Genomic DNA, 23,828 nt, shown 5'->3' with positions numbered 1-23,828 from the left:
AGCCCTCAGAGACTGAGGGAAGTGGGATAGGACTGCTTAGGAGACACAGATTTCAGCATTTCCACAGAACTGTGGAGTCAGAGGTCGAACTCAAGCCTTGTCAACTATAGACGCCCTGGTAAATGCCCGGTTCTAGTCTCAGAGGGCTGCATCTTAGAGACATAGGGATAACCTAACAGCCAGACCCAGACCCAACAGCAACAACCAATTCTAAGGAATGAGGTCTCTGCTTGAGGTGTAAGGACTGTCCTTAAGAGTAAATAAAAATGAGAAAAATATCAGCTCTAACATTACCCCTCAATTGGGTTAAAGTGATCTTTAGGAAAAAAGTTAAATCCTCCTTTAGAAGAAAAATTAATATAACTATGGCCATGAAACTATAATTACGCATAAAGTCTGACATCCAATAAATATTATGGATGAAGAAACAGGACCAAGTCCCTAAAAGACAATAAAATAGTAGACAAGAGAAATGGGTTTCTATATAAACTTAACAGACAGGAACTTTGAAACCATGAACTGGGATCTATAAAACAGAATAAACAGGAAATTCAAAGATGGAGAAATAAAATAACTTAGATTAAGAACTTTATAAATGGTTTAAACAGGAAGCTAAGCACATATACATAAACAACAGGCACACACACACACACACACACACACACACACACACACACAAGCAATGAACTAGAAGGTAGAAAAACAGGCCTGGAAAGACGGCTCAGTTAAGAGCATTTGTTGCTCTTACAGAGGACGCAGCTGTGGTTCCAGCACCCACATGGCGGCTCACGACCATCTGTGGCTCTAGTTCCAAGGAATCTGATCACCCTTCCTGACCTCCATGGGCACCAGGCACACGTGTGGCACACACACACATATGCAGGCTAAATACTTATACATGTAAAAATAAGTAAGTCTAAGAACAAAAGAAGGTACAAAGTGCGAGATAATAAAACAATACAAAGTAAATCACTGTGAGAAACAACACTGTGGAATGAAACCAAGAAAAAGTGGTACACATAAAAATAATAATAATAATAATAATAATAATAATAATAATAATAAAAGACGCAGGACCCATGAGGTGGCTCAGGGTAAGGACACTTGCTGCAAAGCCTGATGCCGTGAGTCTGATCCCTGGACCCATGTGGGGGAAGAGAGGACAGACTCCTAGAAGGTATCCTCTGACCTCCACACATGCATGTGAACAGGACAATGAACAAACAAATGTAACACCAATAAAAAAGGACCAGGGGGCATGATAACTGGACTAATCCAGATGCCCCGGGAGTCCAGGTGAGAGGGAGGAGACGGACAGGCTGGTAACCTATGCAGCCACATGGAATTAGAAGTCCACAGCACAAGAGGAAACTGAAGCCCCAAATGTTTGATTTTACGTCAAGGCTAAGGGATCCAAGTGCAAACTAGGAAATAATCTGAACAATAATGCAGGGACGACTGTCACATTTTAAACTAGTGTCATTGGGATCCATGTTTGGTTCACTATAAATTATAGTCTTAAATTCTCTACAAACAGATTGTTCATTATCACAACACTGAAAAGTGAAATACCCTTGACCTCAACCAGGATTGCCGTTCACAGCAGCGTCCTGATGAAATGGCTTCCCCCATGGGGAAAAGGAGGGAAAACATCACACCAAGAGAACTGCAGGGACCTGGCGCCCAGAGCGGCTGGACAGCAGCGCTTCATCCATCACATGCCAACCAAAGACAATCACAAGGGACAAGCCTGCAGGCAAACGCCACACGGCACCTTCCCTGGGTCTTTCTTTCCAAAGCTCCTTGGAAGCACATGTGTAAGCCATGATAAATAAATGTTTTATAGTCACTCTCTTGGAATGATAATTTTACTCATATTAACTAGCTAACCAAAAGAAAAACCCACTTGGACTTCCAACTTCTATTAATAATCCCAAAGTAGGCACACATATTTTTTTAAAGGCAGTGCTTACTGCTGTATTAAAAAAATAAATGAATCAGCTTATATGACATCTCTGTAATTAATCAAAGAAAATTAATAATTGGATGATTTTCCAGTGAAAACAATGACCTCAGCATAAAGCTACAAGCCATAAAATAAGCCTCCTGACGTCTGTATTTTAGCAGCCACTATGAAGCTGTTACCAGTTGATGCTGAATGGTTTCCTGACGCTGCTTCAGAAGCTCTTCTGTCCTCTGCAGGAGGCCAAACTCAGCCTTAAACTCAGCTATTATCTGATGCTTCTTTTTGAAAACGGTGCTTTTGCTTCGAAGTTTACTGACGTATCGCTTGAACTGCAAAAAAAGGACCCAAGCATTATAAATAAACTCATTGTATTAGAAAGCCTTTCTTTACTTTTTGTTAGCAGTTCATGAGCCACAATACATAAAACACCAGCTCTCTTAGAAAACTAGTTGAGACTGATTGCTTAATATTTACGCACTTAACGTGTATGTACCACATGCAATGCAGAGACAGGGGAGTCAGGAGAGTGTGTCAGCGCTCTAGGAACTGGCATTACAGATGGCTGTTGTGAGCTACCACACTGATGCTGTAAACTGAACTTGGCTCTTCTTTGTTTTTTTTTTTTCAGATAAGGTCTCTCTATGCAGCTCTGGCTGTCCTAGAACGTGTTATGTAGACCAGGCTGGCCAGGCATGTCCCACCATACCCAGCTATGAACCTGGTTCCTCTGTAAGAGCAACAAATGCTATTAATCACTGAACCATCTCTCCAGCCTTAAAACTAACTAACTGCTTAACTAAACAATATAGATAATCTTCATTTTTGAACTCACTTAAATATTCTGAATCTTCATATAAAACCTCTTCACTTTAAACTTTACAGATAAGAAAATTTAAGAAAAAATCCAGCAACTGAACCCAAAACATCAGAAGGCCTAAAGCAGAAGGAAGCTGCTGTGAGTGGCTGTGGCTGGTCTTGTCACGGGGTCTTGTGAATGACTGTGTGCTGCTAGCAGTGCACTGGACTCACTAGGCTTGACACTGAGAACCAGAGTCAGCAACCAGAGAAACGCCTGTGCTTGTTTCCTTAGGAAGCATTCCAAGCACAGGATAAGGACTCATCCTAAAATGTAAGAAGTTAAGAATACTGAATGTTAGCAGGAACTCAGTCACTTAATTCGGCCACTTACCTCCATGTGATAGGCAAGCTATGACTACGCTATACTAATTAAAGACCCACCATTAAGAAATATCAACTGGGCCAGGCGGTGGTGGCACACACCTTTAATCCCAGCTCTTGGGAGGCAGAGGCAGGCAGATTTCTGAGTTCGAGGCTAGCCTGGTCTACAGAGTGAGTTCCAGGACAGCCAGGGCTACACAGAGAAACCCTGTCTCGAAAAACCAAAAAAAAAAAAAAAAAATCAACTAGAGTCTGGAAAGCCAAGTGAAATCAAATATTTCAAGAAAGCCACATGATAAACTTAGAGCCCTGTGGCAGAGACTACTACTCCAAACAAGGCTCTCTCCTCACCAAGCTGAAAGCAAGCACCCAGGTTTACAGTGCTGGTGAGCACTATCAAGAGCTGGAGGAGCCCTGGGAGCACGGAGGAGCTGAGCCTGCGATGGGGCGAAGATCAGAAATAGGGATGTGGTTAGAGGAGGGGCCTCGTAGGAAGCTTCCTGGAATAAGTTACCTTCAACCCGGAAGTGGAGGGAGCATGGAAGTATGTTAAAGGAGGAGAAAGAAGCCATGACTAGCATTCCAAGAAGTAGGAACAGCCGGCGCATAGGTCCTGAGACACTGGCTCCACAGAAGTACTTCTCGGTGTGAGAGTCAAAGGCTTGAGGCAAACGAGAAACAACTGATGAGGAACACTGACACGCATCCTACCCAGGTCTTCTCCTGCCGGGTAGTGTCTCTACCGCAGGTAGCATTTCATTAACTATATAATGGAAAATCCTATCGTAGGGACCCTGGCTGCCATAAGGACACCACTTCCATATAACAGAAAGCTCCTCCTGTCCTACCTACCCGAGACAGTTACCAACCACAGAGAATATATAGTGCTTCTTTTTGTTTTGTTTTGTTTCTTGATTTCTGGAGACAGGGTCTCACTCTATCATAGATGGGCTAGCTCCCATAGGATGCTTGTACAGGAAGCCTCCATACGCTCTACTGTGTACTCGTGAGAAGGTTGAGTAAGCTCTTCCCTCTGGCTCCTATCTCAGAGTGGTGACAACGGTACCTGGAAGGATGGCCTTTGCTGTCCTGAGCTTGTGATATAGACTGGGCTGATCTTGAACTTATAGAGATCCTTCTGTCTCTGTCCCCCTAGTGTTAGGATTAAGGGCATGCACCATGACAGCCAGCTGTACAGTGCTTCTTAAAACTAATTTTTCAAGGCAGTGAGTTTAATAAATAGCATACTTAATAAAGTGATGAACATACTACTGAATAAAAATCTTAGAAATGAGAGAAAGATAAAGTTCAAAGATACTATACCAATGAGGGGTTTTCTTCTAAGCTGGTCCTTTGTTGTTGATGAGAAAGATATGTTATTTTTACTCAAAGAATTAGATTTCAGCAGGGCATTGGTGGCCCATGCCTTTAACCTGAGCAAAAGCAAGTGAATCTCTATGAGTTCAAGGCCAACCTGGTCTACAGAGCAAGTTCTAGTACAGCCAGGGCTACACAGAAAAACTCCCATCTCAAAAAATCAAAATAAATAAATAAATAAATAAATAAATAAGATCTCAACGGAATGTTTGACACTATAAGATGCAGAGTATCTTCAATAGTTTTCAGGGCTGATAAATATTTGAGTTTCTTCAAATATTTTATTTATCTATTTATTTTAATATTTTTGGTTTTTTTGAGACAGGGTTTCTCTGTGTAGCCCTGTTGGCCTTGTAGACCAGGCTGATATTGAACTAGGAATCTGCCTATGCCTCCTGACCGCCTAGATTAAAGGTATGTGGGGTGCCACCACTCTCCACTTATATAACTGATTTTTAAAAATTGTATTTTAGGTGTATGGGTGTGTTGCCTGTATGTATGTCTGTGTACTGTGTACATGCCTGCTGCTGGTGAAGGCTAGAAGGAGACATTAAAGTGCCTGGAAGTAGAGGTACAGATGGTTGTAACCACCATATAGGTGCTGGGAACTGAACCTGGGTCCTCTGTAAGAAGAGCTAGTGTTCCTAACCACTGAGCAATCTCTCCAGCCCCACAATGTTTAATTTTATTACCATCACCCATGTTGAAAATGCTGCTTCACACAAACATACAGGACAAAATGGCAGCAGTATGTTTATGGCCATCTCAGGATTGTTGAAAATTTTGTCTTAATCCTAGGCTAAAGTTAATTTAACAACATTTTTCAATGAGATTCAAGATAGTAACTCAGACAGCCATTTTTTTAATCAAACCACATAACACAATACAACCCAAAGATAAACTAATGTGATATTTACACACTGAGGAGAGATGGTGGGGAAATATGAAACCTTTGGTCCTATCATCAGACCACTGTGTTTCTATAATAGCACTGTTTTTATTTTTTTATTTTTATTTTTTTCATTTAAAAGCCATCACTTTAATGTAAGCTTCTTCACCTGTGTCTGCGAGGCCCCTCCCTCATTCTTCCCTGATGAAAGTCAGTACTTCATATGCATGCCTAAAGCGAGCTGAAACTTGTATTTCACTTCCCCAGGCTTCTAAGGTCCAGCACTGGAGGCCAGAGAGTTGACAGGCAAAAGGTGATGGCAGACCGCATGGTGTTTCTGGGGTTCCTCTCACACCGACTTAAAACCTCCAAAAGAAGGTCGAGGAGCACAGTAGGCCTACAGCTGCATCGTCTAATAGCACTGTTTTTAAGACAGGGTTTCTCTGTGTAGCTGTGGATGTCCTGGAACTCCCTCTGTAGACCAGGCTAGCCTTGAACTCAGAGACCCACCTGCCTCTGCCTCCTGAGTGCTGGGATTCAAGGCCACTACTGCCTGGCTACAGAGCAGAAAATTTTGTATGGACAGTACAAACATTACAATTCTTAATGGGCCAATGATATTGAATGTGAACTATGGGGTGACAGCATGTACAGTGTGTGTGTGTGTGTGTGTGTGTGTGTGTGTGTGTGTGTGTATGTGTGTGTGTGTATCCAAAATTCTGTTATATCATCCCATGAACTTGCCATCCACAGAAAATGAGCCTTGGAGGAAGGAAGTTCAAAAATACTTTTTCTTCATTTTCTTTGTGGTTTTCTGAGATAGTAGTAGTCCTTATGTAGTCCAGGCTAGACTGAACCTGACCATGATACTTGGCCTCCTTAGTGCTGAAATTACAGGCATGTGACAACACACTGAATTTGATTATATATAGGGACAGGGAGAGAGAGAGAGAGACAGAGACAGTCACACACACACATATACACAGAGAGAGAGAGACAGAGATAGAGAGATAGAGATAGAGAGGGGGCGGGGGGAGACTGGTTGTTTCACTGACCCTTGTAGGCAGCAGGCTGGCCTTGAACTGGTCCCCTTGCCTCCACTTCCCGAAGCTAGGGTCACAAGCATGTACCACTACGACTGGCTCCCCAAATATTTCTCTATAATTAAGTTAGTCTTGCTACTCAGGAATCCAGCTCCACATAGAAACTTTTCAATGGCTGGGTTACAAAAGCTGCTGAAAAAGAAAATCTGAGCAATAGCAAAATAGTACCAGAGTCTAATAAGTTACTAATTTTCCCTTTAAAGCATAAATGTGTATACCAGATATGAGCCCAGCCCCAGAATCCCTAGAGTAACTATACGTTCTATTAAAAGTGTCCTGGGCAAAGTGCCCAGGATGAAATCAGCACTGCTCATCTGGTACCCTGTGTAACATCGAGGCCAGTCTCCCTTCTCTAGCTTGGGCTCCACAACTATTTTTAAGAGCTAAAAGCTAGAAATGTTGTTGGTGGAAGAACAATCCCACGTATTACTCACCGTACTCTATGAGAACCGGTTATTATTTGGCCTTCATTGTACATTGTACCTAGGGGAGGGCATAGTCAGGGTCACATGAATCACAGTTCTATACAAAGAAGCAATAGGTGGCCTTCTAAGTACTCTACTGCTCATGGCTAATTAAGGAGAAAGAAACACATCACCAATGTTTTCATTTCTGGACACCCCTCCTAATTACCACTTGAACTTTAGGTTATTTCTGGGCTTTTAAATAATATACAAACAATACAAAGACACTGACTCCTCAAAAACTTTTTTTTTTTTGAGACAAGGATCTTGCTGTAACAAAGGCTGGCCTCCAATCCCAAAAGTTCCGAGTGCTGGGATTACAGCTTGTGTCACCGTGCTACCTTAGATAGACACTTCATAACTTCTATTGGATATTTTTTCCAGACATAGTCAAAAGGAACATGTATTTCTGATATTCTGCCAGACTGCTCTTCAGAAGACTATTTATAATATTTTTATAATCGATCTAAAAAGTGAACCAATTGTCCTCTTTAGCCCGTACTTCTTTATTAGGAAGCTCGGCTCTTCAACATTTCTTGGGCACCTGCAGGGATCTTACGGAACAACCTGCTTACCTCTGACTCAGCTTGTCACTGGCCTGCTGTGTTTTGCTTCTGTGTCTGTAACAGTGATTCTCAAACTTTCGGGTCTCAAGAACGCTTTATGTAATCTTTTCTATTTGGCTCAGGCTGGTCTTAAACTCATCATCCTTCTGTCTCATTCTTCCAAAAGCTGAGATTACAGAAATGTACCACCATGCTCAGTGATACTCTCAAAATTATCAAAGATTTCAAGACTCTGTGTAGATTCTATCTATCGATGTTTGCCATGCTAGAAATGAAGACTAGCAATGTAGTATACCACAAATTCTAAAAGATCTGCTAACTCCCACAGAATGCTTATATAGGAATCCTCTACTGTGTACTCATGAGAAGGTCAGAGTTACGCTGTCCCCTCTGCCTCCTATCTCAGAATGGTGACATTGGTTCTTGGAGGGATGGCCAATGACAAAGACTCAGTAGCAAAGTGGCACCGCCAGAGTGTCCAGACACCAAAGACATAGGGAACGAGACAGGCAGGGGAAGTGTGCAGATTACAACTGAGTGGATTGGGAATGTTTACACAAGTGAGATCAGTAGGCTGGATTCCAAGGATGGATAGAACTGAGGGGCTGAAATGACACAGACACAGACTAGTCGGGAGCAGGCATGGGAAGGCTCAGTGAGAACATGGGAAGTAAAGATGCTAAGGTCATGATGTGAGCCGCGGTGGGGGACAAGGCTGACATGTGGATGGCACGTGGAAGAAGACGCTGGAGTAACTGGCATGGTGACTAAACTAAGTGCTGCGTGAGGGGACTCATTAATACAGGCAGAGGGCACACATCTGTAACCCTGACAGCCGGAAGTCTGAGGAAAAAACCTTGAGTTTGAGGCCAGCCCAAGCTAGATGAACACCACTGCAAAACAAAGCACAGCAAATCAAAACATAAAAACAGACACTAGGGCTGTAGCTCAATGGGTAGGGTGTTTGCCCAGCCCACAGGGAACACAGGTTGATAACCAGAACTGCATAAAAAATAGACGCTGTAGTAGTCTGAGTAGTACTAGTGCTCACAGGCTCTTATCTTTGAATGCTTAGCCACTAGGAAAAGGATTTGCCACTGTTTGAAAGGATTCTAAGGATCAACTGATGTGGCTTTGTTGGAAGAAGTCTATTACCGGGGATGGGCTTTGATGTTTTATAAAACCATGCCAGGCCCAGTCTGCCTGCCTGTCTGTCTGTCTGTCTGTCTGTCTCCCCCTACCTCCTCCCCCTCTCTCTGCCTGCAGATGAGGATATAGCATTCGGCTATTTTTCCAGCACCATGCCTGCCATGCCTGCCACCATGCTTCCTGCCATGACTAAGCCTCTGAAACTGTAGCAAGTCCTACTTAACGCTTCCTTTATGAGAGTTGCTGTGGTCATGGTTGTTGCTTAACAGCAACAGAACCGCGGCTGAGACAGGACTTGGAAGATGGAGGGATCAACCGTTCAAGGCCCTTTCTGACTTCATGGAGAGTTCAAAAGGTCAGTCTGAGTTATAAGAAACTCCATCTTAAAAACAAACAGAAGAACGAGCAAACAAGAACATATGCTGTCCTTACAGAGGCCCCAGGTTTAGTCCCTACCACCTACCTATATTAGCAGCTCACCACCACCTGTACCTCAGCTCGAGGGCATGACACCCTCTTCTGGTCTCTGGCATACATACAAGCTTTTCGAAAACCAAAAGTTAACTGATTGTGTAAATAAATAAATCCAACAGGAAAAAAAAAAGAGAGAGACAGATGTCACAATGATATAAAAGATGTTGTAGAACCAGCAAAGGGAAAAGTACCGAGAGTGGTGTAGCATACTGATAAGGATGAGCAGTCTGTAGTATACATACAAAGACGGCACACGAAGTTAAGGATCTATGCATGAGTGTAAACCTGTAGACACAGAGAACCATGTGCTCACTCAATCTCTGATCTGAGGGAACTAGACAATGCAATGTGAAGTAAATAAATACATTCATAGAAATAAATTACAAGAATAAAATTTATAAGGTTAGTAAAACGAAACAAAACACAAAATTCTTTTAAAAAGAAAGAAAAGAAAAAAAAAAAGATTTGCCCCGTGTGGTGGCACACACCTTTAATCCCAGCATTTGGAAGCAGAGGCAGATGAATCTCTGTGAGTTTGAGGCCAGCCTGGTCTACAGAGTGAGTTCCAGGATATTCAGGAATATACAGGATATACAGAGAAACCCTTTCTTGAAAACCAAAAGAGACGTACTCTATTTGCATGAGCGGTCTGTCTGCACACACGCATGTGCCCTATCTCTGGGGCATGAGAGGGACCTGATCCCCTAGAACTAGAGCTGCAGAGAGCTGTAAGTGGGTGCTCTGACCACTGAGCCATTTCTTCAGCCTCAACATAACAACTTGTCTTATATTTTTAGTGAGAAGATTTTAAACTGGTAGCTGCAACTAAAGCCTTGTGCATTCTGGTTCCCATAAGCCACTTCGGCAAATAATTTAGAAGGAACCAGTGTAAATGTTTTATTTGGATGGGTTCTGTAAACTAGGGATTATATGATTCCTGTATGTAATTTCTCACCTTTATTGTAACCTTTTTTTTTTTTTTTTTTTTTTTTTTTTTTTTTTTTTTTTGGTTTTTCGAGACAGGGTTTCTCTGTGTAGCCCTGGCTGTCCTGGAACTCACTCTGTAGACCAGGCTGGCCTCAAACTCAGAAATCTGCCTGCCTCTGCTTCCCAAGTGCTGGGATTAAAGGTCTGCACCACTACTGCTCGGCTTGTTGTAACTTTTACTATTGAAATACACCTCAACATTATCTTAAGGTGTTTGCTTCTACAGGTTGTGGGAACTGGGTTGGAAGGGAAAGGATAGAGATGTGATACTAGGCACAAAAAGTACCCAGAGGCGGCCTGCTGTGGCAGCAACATTACTGGGAACACACTGTGGTGGAGTACTACACCCGCTGGGGACTGTACCACCTGGGGATTAAGTAAGGGCCTTAGCAGGCAGCTGCTGACTCCCAGGGTGCCCTGGAGCTAGACTGGCAGTCTGTGGAGGTACGCTTCTTTCTGGGCGGTGTGAGCTGGAGATGGAGTGAGGATGCAGTCGCTGCCTGGCTCCCCTGCCAATCTGCAGTGAACCTACACTCGGCCAAGAAGCGTCAGCTCAACTCTGGGGATGACGACATCCCTAGCTAGCATCCTTTACATAGGCGGCAGCACCACCACAGTAATGAGGAGTGGCTCATCCACCAGGAGAGCGAGCTACACACCCATCTCACTAGGCTCACCACAGCTGAGCCAGAGAGGGAACATCCTCAGATATATCCTGGGAACCCTGAGAGAGGTGAGAATGATGGCCACACTCTGACCTAGCACAACAAATCCATGGCAGCCAGGGATGAGCTCTTCTCTCAGGTAGACAAGAAGGGAAAACGTGAGGTACCTCTGAATTCCAGTGTGGCAAGACTGATATGGGAAGCCTGCAGCACACTCAGTGGCATCGCCTATGACAGACAGCAAGGACACTGAGGAGCAGTTGGAGGTCTGGTGCCCTCTGACCCAGAAACAGCTCATCCCCAAGTGCCCACATGAAGGAAGTCACTAACGCATTCTTCTATCAGGATAGCAGAGTAAAGAACTGATGAGACTCCATGTCTTGTCTTGGCTGGCACGCTGATCCAAGACAGGACAGGGACAGAAGCTCCAGTCCCTATATATAGTCCACATCTCTGTGTCTGCCTTTCTCCCTCAAATCTACTGGATGTTCTGAAATACTCTCCCCTCCCCATTTCTGGGTCCCTGAAGTAGAAACTTCAGGGTTCTTTGGAAAGTCAGGTGTGTTGGATGGTGTTTTGCTGGGCCAAACATGTGTAGGAGTGTTTCATTGAAGTGGACACACTTCATACTAAGGCAGACTCATGAAGAAATGTTTTGCAGAAGCAGACAGACACAGAAGAGAGGATGTTCCGCTAAAGCAAACATGTGAAAGGACGTGTGAGGAGAATTCTGTGCTAAGGACACACATGTATTTGGTCTGCTAAAGCAAACACGTGAAAGGACGCGTGAGGAGAATTCTGTGCTAAGGACACACATGTATTTGGTCTGCCTTACATTGCGTAGTTGAGCTCCATTTGTTGGGACTCTATTGAAACCCATCCAAAAAAAAACCAAACCAAAACAAAAACAAACAAACAAACAAACAAACAAAAAAACCTTCTGGTGGCGTGCTGCGGCTTCTTGCTGCTTCCTCGGACTCAGGCTGACTGGCAAAAAAAGAGATGTCCGCGCTGAGACAGACGCACATGCTGAGACAGACACACGTGCTAAGGCCAGACCCATGGAGGACACGTGATGTTTGGAGGGAGTATAAAAAGGACCTGATGGACAGTGACGGAGGCTGAGTTTGGCTTGCTATAGAGCTAGCTGTAAATGCCTGTTGGTCCCGTCTCTGCTGATCTTTGCTTTGCTGAGAGAGATACAACTGAGAATTTCTCCTGATGTTGCTCTGGGTCTCTCTTACTGACTTGTCATTGCTGAAGGTGAGGCCTGCCATCTCTGCTAGGTAGAGAGTGCTGCTGATTCATGTTTGCTATCCTGACTCTACTGAATTAGACTACTAGTGTATCCATGAAGTGTCTTCGAGTGGATAGAGCTGTCAGCTCACCTGTGAACTGAACTGCCGATTTCCAGACAATACAGATGGGAGATGCTCCAAAGAACCTTTCTATAAACAGGTCCTCTTCCCACCTTCCCACCCCGTATCCTTCCTTTCCCATTACCTCTGGTGGGTGATAGGCTAAAAGGGAGGTCAAAACGTTTAAGAACCATCATTAAAAATAAGATTTAAAAAAAGTAAGGTTACAGGCTCCTCCCACTTCTGGGCTGAAAGGAGCCTAAGGACGGGCTGTGACTGCTGCTACCACCACTGTCTTGTGTCTGTGAGCACTTGGGAGAAAGTGCTTCCAAGTGTTCTCATTAAAGTAACTGCAGGCACATTTCAAAATATTGGTGAATTTTACAAGTCTCAGACTGACCAGATAGGTAAGTAAATGACCTTTAGAGGGAAGGGAAGTGGTCATGAAAGTTGTATGACTTTTATACTTATTTCTGTGTCAGCAAACATGGGTGAGAATATCAACAGTGCAATTCCACTGTTTAAACAACACCACCTTGGTCCTAAATAAAAGGGCTGCTGTTTTAAAGCCGACTGTTGTAAATAATGTGTTGTTGTTGTTGTTTTGATTTTTTTGAGACTGGGTCTTACTATGTAGCTCTGGCTGTCCGGAACTCACTATGTAGACCAGACCAGACTGGCCTCAAATACACAGAGAGATCCATCTGCCTCTGCTTCCCAAGCACTGAAATTAAGGAAGTACACCACTACATCTCCCTAATAAATGCATCTTAACTTTAAAAATTAGTTGAAATTTTTCTTAGATTATCCTTGAAAGATAAAATCTTGGCTAGGTATGGTGGCTCATGCCTTTAATCTGAGCAATGGGGAGGCAGAGGCAGGCAAAGCTCTGAGTTTGAGGCCAGCCTGGTCTACAGAGGTCCATGACAGCCAGTGCTACACAGAGAAACTCTGTCTCAAAAAAACCAAAACCAATAGCAAAAAAAAAAAAAAAAAAAAACCCAAAAAACAAAAAAACCCTCCACCATCACTGCCTCAAAACCCTAAATGTTCTTTGTTTAGCTGTAAAAGTTTTAAAAAATATATCCTGGAGTGGGGTTGGAGAGATGGCTCAGCAGTTAGGAGCACTTGTCACTCTTGCAGAGGACATGGGTTCTTAGCAGTCACGTGGGCGTTTACAACCACATGGCTCTGGTTTTAGGGAATCTCTGGCCCTCTCCTAACTTCTGAGGGTACCAGGCATATATACATATGTGCTACACAAACATACATGCAGAGAAAACACTTGTATACTTTAAAATATGTAAATGTTTAAAATTTAAAAGAGGATATTTGAAATAGTTTTAAAGAAAAATAATTTCAAAGTAGATATTTATGAGAATCATGTTAAGCAGCTGGGAAGGCAGCTTAGCAGGAAAAGTCCTTGCTATGCAAGCCAGTGGAAGCCAGATGACCTGAGTTCAGTCCCCAGAGCCCATGTAGAAAGCTAGATGTGTCTACGCACATCTGTGATCCTAGCACGCCTGAAAAGTGACGGGAAGCAGAGTGGAGAATCAGCAGCACGTGCCTGAGCTATGCTGGAGTGTGCAGCTCAGAAACAACAGAGACTCTAAGGCAAGCACGAGGCAGGACGAGCCTGACAACTGGAGTGCTAACCCTGGCACCACAGAGTGAACGGAGAGACCCGGCTCCCTCATGCCATCCCCTGACCTCCACAGGCGCTCTGTGCACACAGATACGTCCACATGTAAATAAATGAAAATGTAAATTTAAAATGAAAAGAATTACTTCAAAAGGAACAATTTAAACATCATATCTTTAAAGACACAGTGTTTCACTGTGTGTGTTCATGTGTGTGAGCTTGCATGTGTGAACGGTTAATGTCACACCTGGATTTTCTGTGGTGGTAGACACTGACTGGGGCCCTTATGTTTCAGCAGCAAGCACTACTGACTGAGCCACCTTCCCAGCCACAAACATCATTGCAAAGGTGTGCCTGGTGCCTGCGGAGGTCAGAAGAAGGCAGCAGATCCACAAGAACTGGAGTTATGAACCACTGTGTGGATGATGGGAACTGAACCTGGGTCTTTTACAAAAGCACCAAATGTGCTTACCTGTAGAGCCATCTCCAGGCTTTAAAGTTTTTTATTATCATTACTAATATCATCATCATCTGGCACGTGCGTGTGTGTGTGTGTGTGTGTGTATGTGTGTGTGTGTCTGCATGCATGTGCCCGGAGGCCAGAAAACAGCATTAAAATCCCAGAGGCTGAGGTTACAGGTGGCTGTGAACCCCCTGACGTGGATGGATCTGGTCCTTGGGAAGAGCAGTAGGCGCTTTTAACCAATGAGCCAGTTCACCAGTCAACAGACTTGTTTGAAAAATCAAGTCATCATTTTAAAGAGGGGGAAAGAAAGGCATAGGATATAAGCAACACATTTGTGCAAGATTAAGATAAAAGCCTCCCATCATGCACTGTAATAGGTCACTCAAACAGATGTGCCCTCGTTACAGTGAAATACGAAGCCTGCCATTGGGCAGAAAAGTGCAGTTCAGCACTGTCACCAATCGTGTGTACCACTATACACATGGAATCCAATGCTGTCACTTAGGAAAGAGCAGCCTCACTCTCAGTGCTCAGGTCAGTAGGAGCCATGCTTTTCAGTGTGGGCCGTAGGTGCTAAGGGAACACTCTCTTGTGTGGACACTAACTCTGCAGACACTGGTGTGGGTCATGGATTAATGATTTACAGCGCTAGCTCTGCCTTTAGGAACAATATTACAGACTCAGCTCCTTCGTGATCGAAATGGAATTTGACAAATATTCTTTCTCCTTTTATCTGCTTACTGTGTTCCTAACCTTTTACAGTAATGATCAGACTCTGGGCTCGCTTATTCCTGACACCTTTCAAACCTATCCGGAACTACAAAAGAATCGCTGGATTTTTAACCTCATTCTGAACACTTACATGAAAACAAGAATCTTCTCCTACTCCAAACTTTTTTGCTTCAATATCCAGCATGAAAATTATATTCCAAGTAATTAGCTGGAAAAGTTTCAGAAGACAACTACACAATACGAACGTTCTGCTGCTCACAACTATAAAGAGCCATGCATATTTTAAAAGAGAAATTAGAAATGCCACCGAGCTCTCAAGTGTCTTCTTACAACAACTGGACCAGAATGAGAGCTGTTTGTTCTCAGATCCCGTTAGTCCAGCCTCCGTGCTGTTTTCCATGTCTCAGTTAAATCACATCTTTGTCTGGTCAGATGCTACTTAAATAAAAAGTCCACAGAAATAGGCTTGCGGGAGCTAAGGAGTTCAGAGACGGGATGCCACCACGTACAAATGACACGGCTGTGTCCAATGGCAGCATCTCCGTTAGTCAGGCTAGTTTTTGCTCACAGGCTCAGAAGTTTGCTCTCAGAGCTGCTACCTGTTCCAAGCAAAAAGAAAATGTTTCAAAGCAACCTTTGTTTTCTGCTAAAATGGCCGTCTGTTCACAACACCCAGCACAACTAGTGTAACATAAACACTACACAAGTACTATCCCAACCTTTCCCAACCTGTCAGTATTACGTTTTAAACTTTAAATTAGAAAGTCTCAGCACGCAAGCATGAAGGATGTGATTATGTGCATATGGTAGTAGCTAGTTAGCTGTGCCTTCTTTACAGTCTGTAATGAACAATGTTATGTATGCTGGGAGCAGTCAGCCTTAGGCAGAGGCTGGCCCAGGACTGTCCATCTGTAAGAGAGCTGACCACGCCCTCCCACATCTCTGCTTCCCTAGGAATCAGACCGCCAGCTCACAGCTGTCACTTCTCTAATAAGTGCTTCAACTGCCGTGCCAGTGGTTCTAATGGCCCGAGAGAAAAGATGAAGAGTTTTAAATCTAATACTGCATGCATCACATACTACTTCTATTGTAGTAAGCCGAGCCCAATTTATTTGGTCCAATTTTGTTCCATCTCTTATGAAATTTTAGGACCCACAGCCCCTGCTATGATAAAGAGAACAATGTGATTTGAAAGGTTCTAAAAATACCTCGGGCTTGCCTAGGCTCACTTGGAAGGGTGGATGATTCAACCACAAGTGTCAAAATTTGCTTCCCAATTTTTCGGGAACTGACAGCTGCAGCAGATCTTGCCAGGATTCCCTTATCTCCACGCTGCTTCTCTTTGAAGTCCTTAAAGAAGATTTCATAATCTTCCCTATTTAGCGCTAGGATTTCTGGTGGTGGCTGCAGAATGACATGCTTGGCTGTTTTTAAAGCTGCTTATAATAGTATTTGACTAAGCACATTTTCTGAGCTGCCAAGCTTCTTGTGATGGGGAGGGAGAGGGTGCAATGGGCTGCACCCAGAGGTGACCTCTCAACCCATGGACCAGGGGAACGTAAACTAGAGGTGAATTTGGTGCTATCAAAGAACTTAGACCCAGTAGACATACTTCAATCTGAGTGAAAACCCTGGGAGCATAGCCTACAAGCTTAGATTGTTGACTAAAAAAATGGCAAACCATCACACCAAAAGAATTGGCTATAGATTAAATAGCAAATTTAACTCCGTGATCAGGAATATAGAACTACTTGAGGATGTAAACAGCCATGGCTAGGGTGAAGAATGATTAATTTTTCTCATCAACTGAAGCTTGCAAAATAGTGCCAATACATCTGTTAATATTAATATCCTGATTTAAGAAAAATCAACCTTTCACTGGGCAAGCAGATCTCTGTGGGTTTGAGACCACCCTGGTCTACAAATTGAGTTCCAGGCCAGCTAGGCTGCACAATGAGACCATGTAGACAGAAATGGAAGTGAGGGGTAGGGGGAACAGCAGGGAGGAAGGAAGCAAGGAAGCCAGCTAGCTTTCATTCCAAGTATCTGGTACCCAAGACGTATCTGTGGCCTTTACTGTTTCTTGGGAAGACAGAAACTGTACTCATGAGCTCAAGAGTGCTACAGACCATAGCCACCCACAAAGACTGCTGTCAGCATCCTCACTGGAAGGCCAGTGATAACATGAGCAGGAAAACAGCATCAGGGAGTGCATCCTGGAAGAGGCTCCACTGGAACTAACACCTTCCTGCTACTTGTAGAGATGCACACTGACAGCAGCACCTGCCACTGTCAGTCCTGCCTTCTCATCACTGCTGCTGCCTGTGCTGCTGCACCAGCTCCATCCCAGTGAGATGCTTCTGTGTGTGTGTGTAAACACTTCAAAACACAGGAAAGGTAAGACCACTTTACCTTAGATCTTGTTCCAATACCTGAAGTTGTCTTAACTTGGAATAATGGCAGCAACTTGCACTTTAAACCATATATGGATTTATGCTGTTATATTTATATTGTATAGATTTAAATTTTATTTTTATTTTATGTGTGGAGTGTCTGCCCAAATGTATCTATGCATCACAGGTGTATGGTGTCAACAGGAGGCCAGAAGAGGGTGTTGGATCCCCTGGAATTACAGATTCCAGGTGGATGCTGGGAATTGAACCTGGGATCCTGCAGAAGGGCAGCCAGGGCCGTTAAACACTGAGCTATCTCTACAGCCCTCCATATGAAGATTTTTAACTAGACTCTAATATCAAACTAACTTACAAATTAAAATGTGTTTTCTCTTATAAAGTGATAAAACTTACAAAAGTCACACTGAGAAATTCCTGTATGTTCCTTGGAGAGTGATTCCTACTTATTCATTGACTTTCAAATCTTAACTAATTTATTTATTTAGCTTTTTGAAGACAGGATCTCTTTATGTAGACCTGGATATCCTGGAACTCACTCTGTAGATCAGGCTGGCCTCAAACTCAGAGATCCACCTGCCTCTCCCTCCCAAGTGCTTGGGATTAAAAGTGTATGACACCATGCCCAGTGACTTTCAAATATTTTTAACATGGAATTTTATTCTCAAACAAAGTCTTATTTTCTAAACATGTTGTTCAGATAAAGGAAGAACTGAGGTGGCTGTTCTCAGAAGAGGATGAAAACATACCCCACCTGTCTGCTGAGATACCTCTTCAGACCCTAGATGCTGCCCTCCTATAGTGTGGCAAATACAATTTTGAGCTTGAGGAGAGGCTGTACACAAACTCCAGAAACCCTGAGCCACTCAAAACCCATAAAAATTACAGAAAAACTGTAAATATAATCTAAACTTCTGAGGAAAACAAGGAAAGCTAACACCATAAAGGAATTTGTTAACTCCAAAAAGAACTAAGTTAACAGTTAAAACTGTTTCATTGTTAGAACAAACAAAACTACATTAGAATGTGTCAAAAATATATGCAATTATTATTTTTAGAATCTACACAGGTGTTCTGGGAGATTCTTTGGCTTCTACTCAAAACACAGTACAATGCTACTCAAATTTCTCAAACCCACAGGACAATATTATTTCTGTTTCTGTCTCCAGAGATAGGCCTAACAAGATTTAAAGATGTAGTATCACTTGTCTCTCTCTGGAAGGGTTGGACTGGGGATAGGAAACAGTCCAATTTTCATACTGTAAGAATCTATTCAGGGAGCTGGACAGATTAGTCAGCTCTGCAGTTAAGTCCACTGAATCAAGAGGACCTGGATTCAATACCCACATGTGGCTAATAAGTGTCTGTAACTCCAGGGCTCCACCTCCTTCCTCTGGCCTGCAGACACCAGGTATGCACACGGCACACAGATACACATACAGACAAACCACCCACACACATAAAGAAGTTTTAACTGGGCATGGTGCGTCACTGATCTACACGCCTCTTACTCTAATTATATTAACAAGGTTACCACCACAAGTTCATTCTCATTGCTGGACATCCATTACCAAAGATACGGGTGCTGGGGTTTTTGTTTGTTTGCCATTCATTTTATTTGTTTATTTATTTATTTATTTATTTTCGCCAAAGATATGTTTTTAAAGACTGAGCACATGGTAGCTGCTCAGTAAACAACTGCTGCAATAATTCTTACCAGCACTATGTTACTCTACCTTCAATCTAGGTTATGATTAAAGTAGAGAACATTTCATAGTTTTCTAATAGCTCTGGGTTGAATGTTGGTTTCACTTTTTAAGCTGTGAGCTAGAGTTCCAGCTTTCACACTCTCCACACAGTGATAAGGAGAGCATAGAAGTCTCAGGAGCCGAGGCATGGCAGTGTTTGGTATTCTAAGGACCCACAGGCACTAAAGCAGTCAGTCCTCAGAGCGAGCAGGGAAGACACACCTAGTCCTCCGGCACTAACCATTCTACACACTCGGTACGTCCACACATGCAGCCGTGTGCCCAGGGGCACTCAGAGGACTGACTCCCAGAACCGTGTTCCTACCCCCTCCTGTCAGCTCCTCCCACCTGCATTAGCACCCCACAGAATGTGGTGACTCAGCCCACTTTGTAAGAAGCTTTGATATCAATTATTTCATGTGTTTTTCCTGGAGACAATTATCCCCATTTTACAGACAGAAAATACTCAGGAAAGTCAAGAATCTTTTCAAGGTCAGTAGAAACACAGATTCTACTTTGGACAAGTTTCAGCTGTGCAATGTCATCTCCCTGAATGCACTTAAATGGTAAACTAAGGATGAAAATAATGTTCTTAGAAGATCAGACAAGTGTAGGCCTTCCAGCACAGAGCTCTGCACAAGACGCTCTCAAAACTGCCAGCTCTGTTTCTTCTTCCTCACTCTGCACAAGGTTCAATCATGGCCTCCTTTACAAACACTACACAACCAACCCATCCTCCCTCCCTTCCTCAGACAGTCTATGTAGTTCATCCGAGCTGCCTTGGCACTTACTATGTAGCCCAGGCTGGCCTCAAACTTCTGGCAATCTTCCTGCCTCAAGGCACTCCTGAGGGCTGTGTTTACAGGTTTGAGCCACTGTTTCTTAACACCTTCTCACCAAGTACTGTGACAGATAACATTTTAAATAAGAGGGGTTTGGGTGACTACCATGTGATGCCAAATGAGAAAGCTTCAGAGAAGGCCATCTATCTTACATAATCTTAAGTAGAACGAGCTTCCTCCTTTTTCCCCATATGGCCTATCTCTCTATCAAAGTTGAAAATAAAATTGGTCTACCAAGACTTGTTCTTTAGAAATTATGCATAATGTTCCTCAATACCTTCTGTTCTTTTAGGTAAATGCCAAATAATTTACTCAATTTGTTCTAGTTTTGATCACTCAAAATTTAAGTTGACCATATCAATTCCAAAGCTAACTTTTTTCCACTTAAAAAGTATTCTTGGTCAGATACCTCTACCCAACATGATGTTTCAAAAATAAAGGCTTGCAGCTTGTCACTGGGTTCTTTCCCCCACATTTGCATAGTGAGAATGCCTAGTGAGCCTGAAGCAGGATCCGTGACACTGTGGTCACAGCACTTGTCCTGTGACTGAGCCTTCACTTTGATAAACACTAGGAAGCAGCACAGGCCCCTTAAAAGCAAAACTGCTGGGAAATTAACCTTTTCCTTTCTTGGACATCAAAAATGCCAAAAAGCACAGTTCAGCTTCTAAGTAGCATCTGAAATATGCTGTGTCTGAAAACCAACTGGAAGTAGATGCTAAAAGCCAAAAAGAATTTGTTTTTGTTTTTTGAGACACTGTAGCGTAGGCTGGCCTCAAAGTCCCATCAGTCTCTGCTTCCCAGGTTCCCAGTGCTGTGGCGACAGGCAGGAGTCTCATCACTAGCTCCCAAAGGATTTTTTTTCAACAAAATGTTGCTTTATGAAAGTTGCTAGTTCCCCCTCAGATTAAAAGCCACGTTGGAAGGCTACAATCAAAAGCACAGGAGAAAACATCTCCAGCAGAGGAAGAATTCATTTGTGTTGGACACAGTGAAGGAACACTGCCAATTTTCATAGTATGAACTCAAGAACTTCTCAAAGTCCAAACTGAGGTTTGGATATGCGCTGCTTTTCAAAGTAGCCTTTGCTGAGGTCTAGAAGCTAAAGAATACAAGCAAGGTGTCAAAGTCCAGCTGTGGCCTGTCACTCGAATTGCTAAGTAAGAAAGCACTGGGCTGAGACAGGACTCTGGGCTTTATTCAAGATGTCTGGCTTTACCCTCAGTTGCCCTTGAGCTAACTTTATGGAAAACAATGAAGAATGGTGTTTTTGCCGCTTGAGTTCAGTCATCAGCAATCAGGATTAGTAGCACCACTAACTTACAAGTCTGATGCAATAAATGCAACTATTAAAGCATTGCTCAAAACGAAAAGAACATAGAAACGTAGTGTTTAAAAGCTTCCAAGCAGGCAGGTTAAGGCTGTTTTGACGGCTGTCACACACTACTGACAATGACTCAGTGACAATGTCCCCAGCTCCTTATTCATCAACAAGGACGATATTTCAGTATCTATTTGATCCCACCAGGTTCACTTTGCTTTTATAATTTAATATTAAATAAATCCAATATAAAGTCACTAAAATGTGAAAGCATTAGGGCTGGAGACATGGCTCAGAGCACACGCTGCTTTTCCAGAAGACGAGTCTGAGTCCCAGCACCCACATGAGGTGGTTCACAACCACTGTGACTGCCGTTCCAGGGGACACACACCTCTGGCCTCTGCAGGAATACACACTCACAAGGACAACCCTCACACACACATTAATTTAAATCAAAAGGCAAGTGAAACTCTAGAATACTGTTTCACAGAACACCAGTCTTTCACATCTTACATCAAGAAAATGTCAATATTGCCTCAAAAAGACGTAATATTTAATACTTCAGCTTTCAGTAACTTTTACTTAAGAAATTAAGTTCACATCAACACACACTTGATCCAGGAGATGCTTCCACTCACCTCATCTCCCTTCAAAACCTCAGCGCCGTCGAATTCCCGGGTCTGGTTTGTCTTCACCGACACCTCTCTCTCGAGGCTGGCCAGCTTCTCCTTGGTCTCCTGGAGCTCCTCGGCTTTGGCTTCTTTCTTACGAGAAATGATGGATGCCTAGTTGCATATTTAATATGAGAATAAAATAATAAATACATTCCGTTTTCTGTTACCTCGTGAAATTACTTTTTTTTTTTAATTTTTCACCAATATAAATTTTCAGGATCAGCTGTGCTCTTCCTGACCAGCACTGCCTGTTCACCTGGTCCTTCTTTCTCATCAGCTAGTGTTTACCATGTGTATTGTCAAAGTCAAGACATTCTGAAAGGCAAAATCCTGTGGGGGGTGGGGGGAAACACTAAAACCTCACAAACATGCAGTAGTAAAAATATTCAAGCCTTCTTGAGTAGTGCTGAGAGGCAATGACAACACCTCCCAGGGAAGGACACAGAGTAAGACCTGGTCTACGGTTTGTACATTTCCACTCACTGGGAGGAAATAAGAATACCTTATCTTGAGAAACATAGTGAAGTGCATCTCACTAAAGTTAATACTAATATTTAAAAAAATGAAAGGCCAAAATATCTACTATGTTTGGTACATTTAAGAAAAGGTTTATGAGATATTTTGTTATGTGTGTGCGTGTACATCTCAGTGTTTGTATGGTTCCATGTGTGTGCCTGGGCTCACAGAGCTCAGACGAGAGCACTGGAACAAGAGGCTGTCAGTGCCATGAGGGTGCTGGGAACCAAACTGGGTCCTCTGTGAGCAGCACACACTGTGCACCACTAAGCCATCTCTCCAGCCCAAGATTCATGAGTGTGTGTGTGTGTGTGTGTGCGTGCCATGTATATGTATAGGTCCATGGAGACGAGAGGTGTGAATCCTCTGGGGCTGAAGTCACAGGCTTCTGTGAGCTGCCTGACCTGGGGACTGGGAACAAAACTGGAGTCCTCTGTAAAGCAGCAAGAGCTTTCAACTGCAGAGGCATCTCTCCAGCATTTTAATAACTAAGATGTAGGTTAAAAGTCATCAGAATCATCAGAATTGAACATGTTATTTACATAATCCAAATGATGCTCTTAAAGGGGAGTGAGCATTCACGTGAGACAGAGCTCTGGAAATGTTCTTTTCTGCTTTTCATTTATTTATTTATTCATTTATTTATTTATTCATTTATTTATTCATTTAATTTTCACACATGGTTTATTTTTATTTTTATTTTTTGGAGAAAGGGTTCCTGTATGTGGTCCTGGCTGTCCTGGAGCTTGCTATGTAGAGCAAGCTGGCTTTGAGTACTGAAATTAAAGGCATGCATCACTACACCCAGCCTTCGAGAATTTTCTTAGACTCTTAGAATGGTATTGGCCAAATTGTGACAGTACAAATGGTATAGAGTAAAACAAACACGACAGGAGAGAGGTACTCTCTGCACAAACCCTTTAAAAATTCTATGTTTTTTATTAAAAAATAAATAAAAGGGAAGCAATGAAGGAATGTGTCCCCTTATGCAAGGACTCCACGTTAACAGACAAGGGAGTGAAGTGCCACTCTGCATGGGAACTGAGCTCTCATAGAACAGAGAAACACGAGACTCCCACCCAAGAGCAAAGTGCCCAGGATCTCCCACATCCAACACTGTGTGGAAGCTATGAGTCAACCCCATCACACAGGAAAGAGAACAACATGAGAGCTGGAACCTGTATATCATATGATTTTATATCTTGAAAAACTAATGGCAACAATGGAGCTAAAACATCAGTACTTTAACCGGAGAGTGTGCACACGTCCTGACTCACACCACCTCACATGATCAGAGTG

General features: G+C 43.0%; 1 protein-coding gene across 2 annotated transcripts in view; it reads right to left on the bottom strand.

Moving 5' to 3' along the window:
* The window catches only part of Ift81 (intraflagellar transport 81), a 65,567-nt gene that overhangs the window by 21,410 nt on the left and 20,329 nt on the right, over positions 1–23,828 (bottom strand). For both annotated transcript variants that reach the window (XM_028766180.1, XM_028766179.1), the window contains exons 11-12: positions 21,978–22,124; positions 2,146–2,295 (exon numbers count right to left, since the gene is read on the bottom strand). In XM_028766180.1, coding sequence (XP_028622013.1) covers positions 2,146–2,295; positions 21,978–22,124 — 297 coding nt within the window. The remainder of the gene's footprint in view (positions 1–2,145; positions 2,296–21,977; positions 22,125–23,828) is intronic.

This window comes from Grammomys surdaster, unplaced genomic scaffold (genome assembly GCF_004785775.1).
Source record: "Grammomys surdaster isolate TR1022 unplaced genomic scaffold, NIH_TR_1.0 166, whole genome shotgun sequence".
NCBI lineage: Eukaryota > Metazoa > Chordata > Mammalia > Rodentia > Muridae > Grammomys > Grammomys surdaster.
This window is presented reverse-complemented; position numbering and strand designations above follow the sequence as displayed.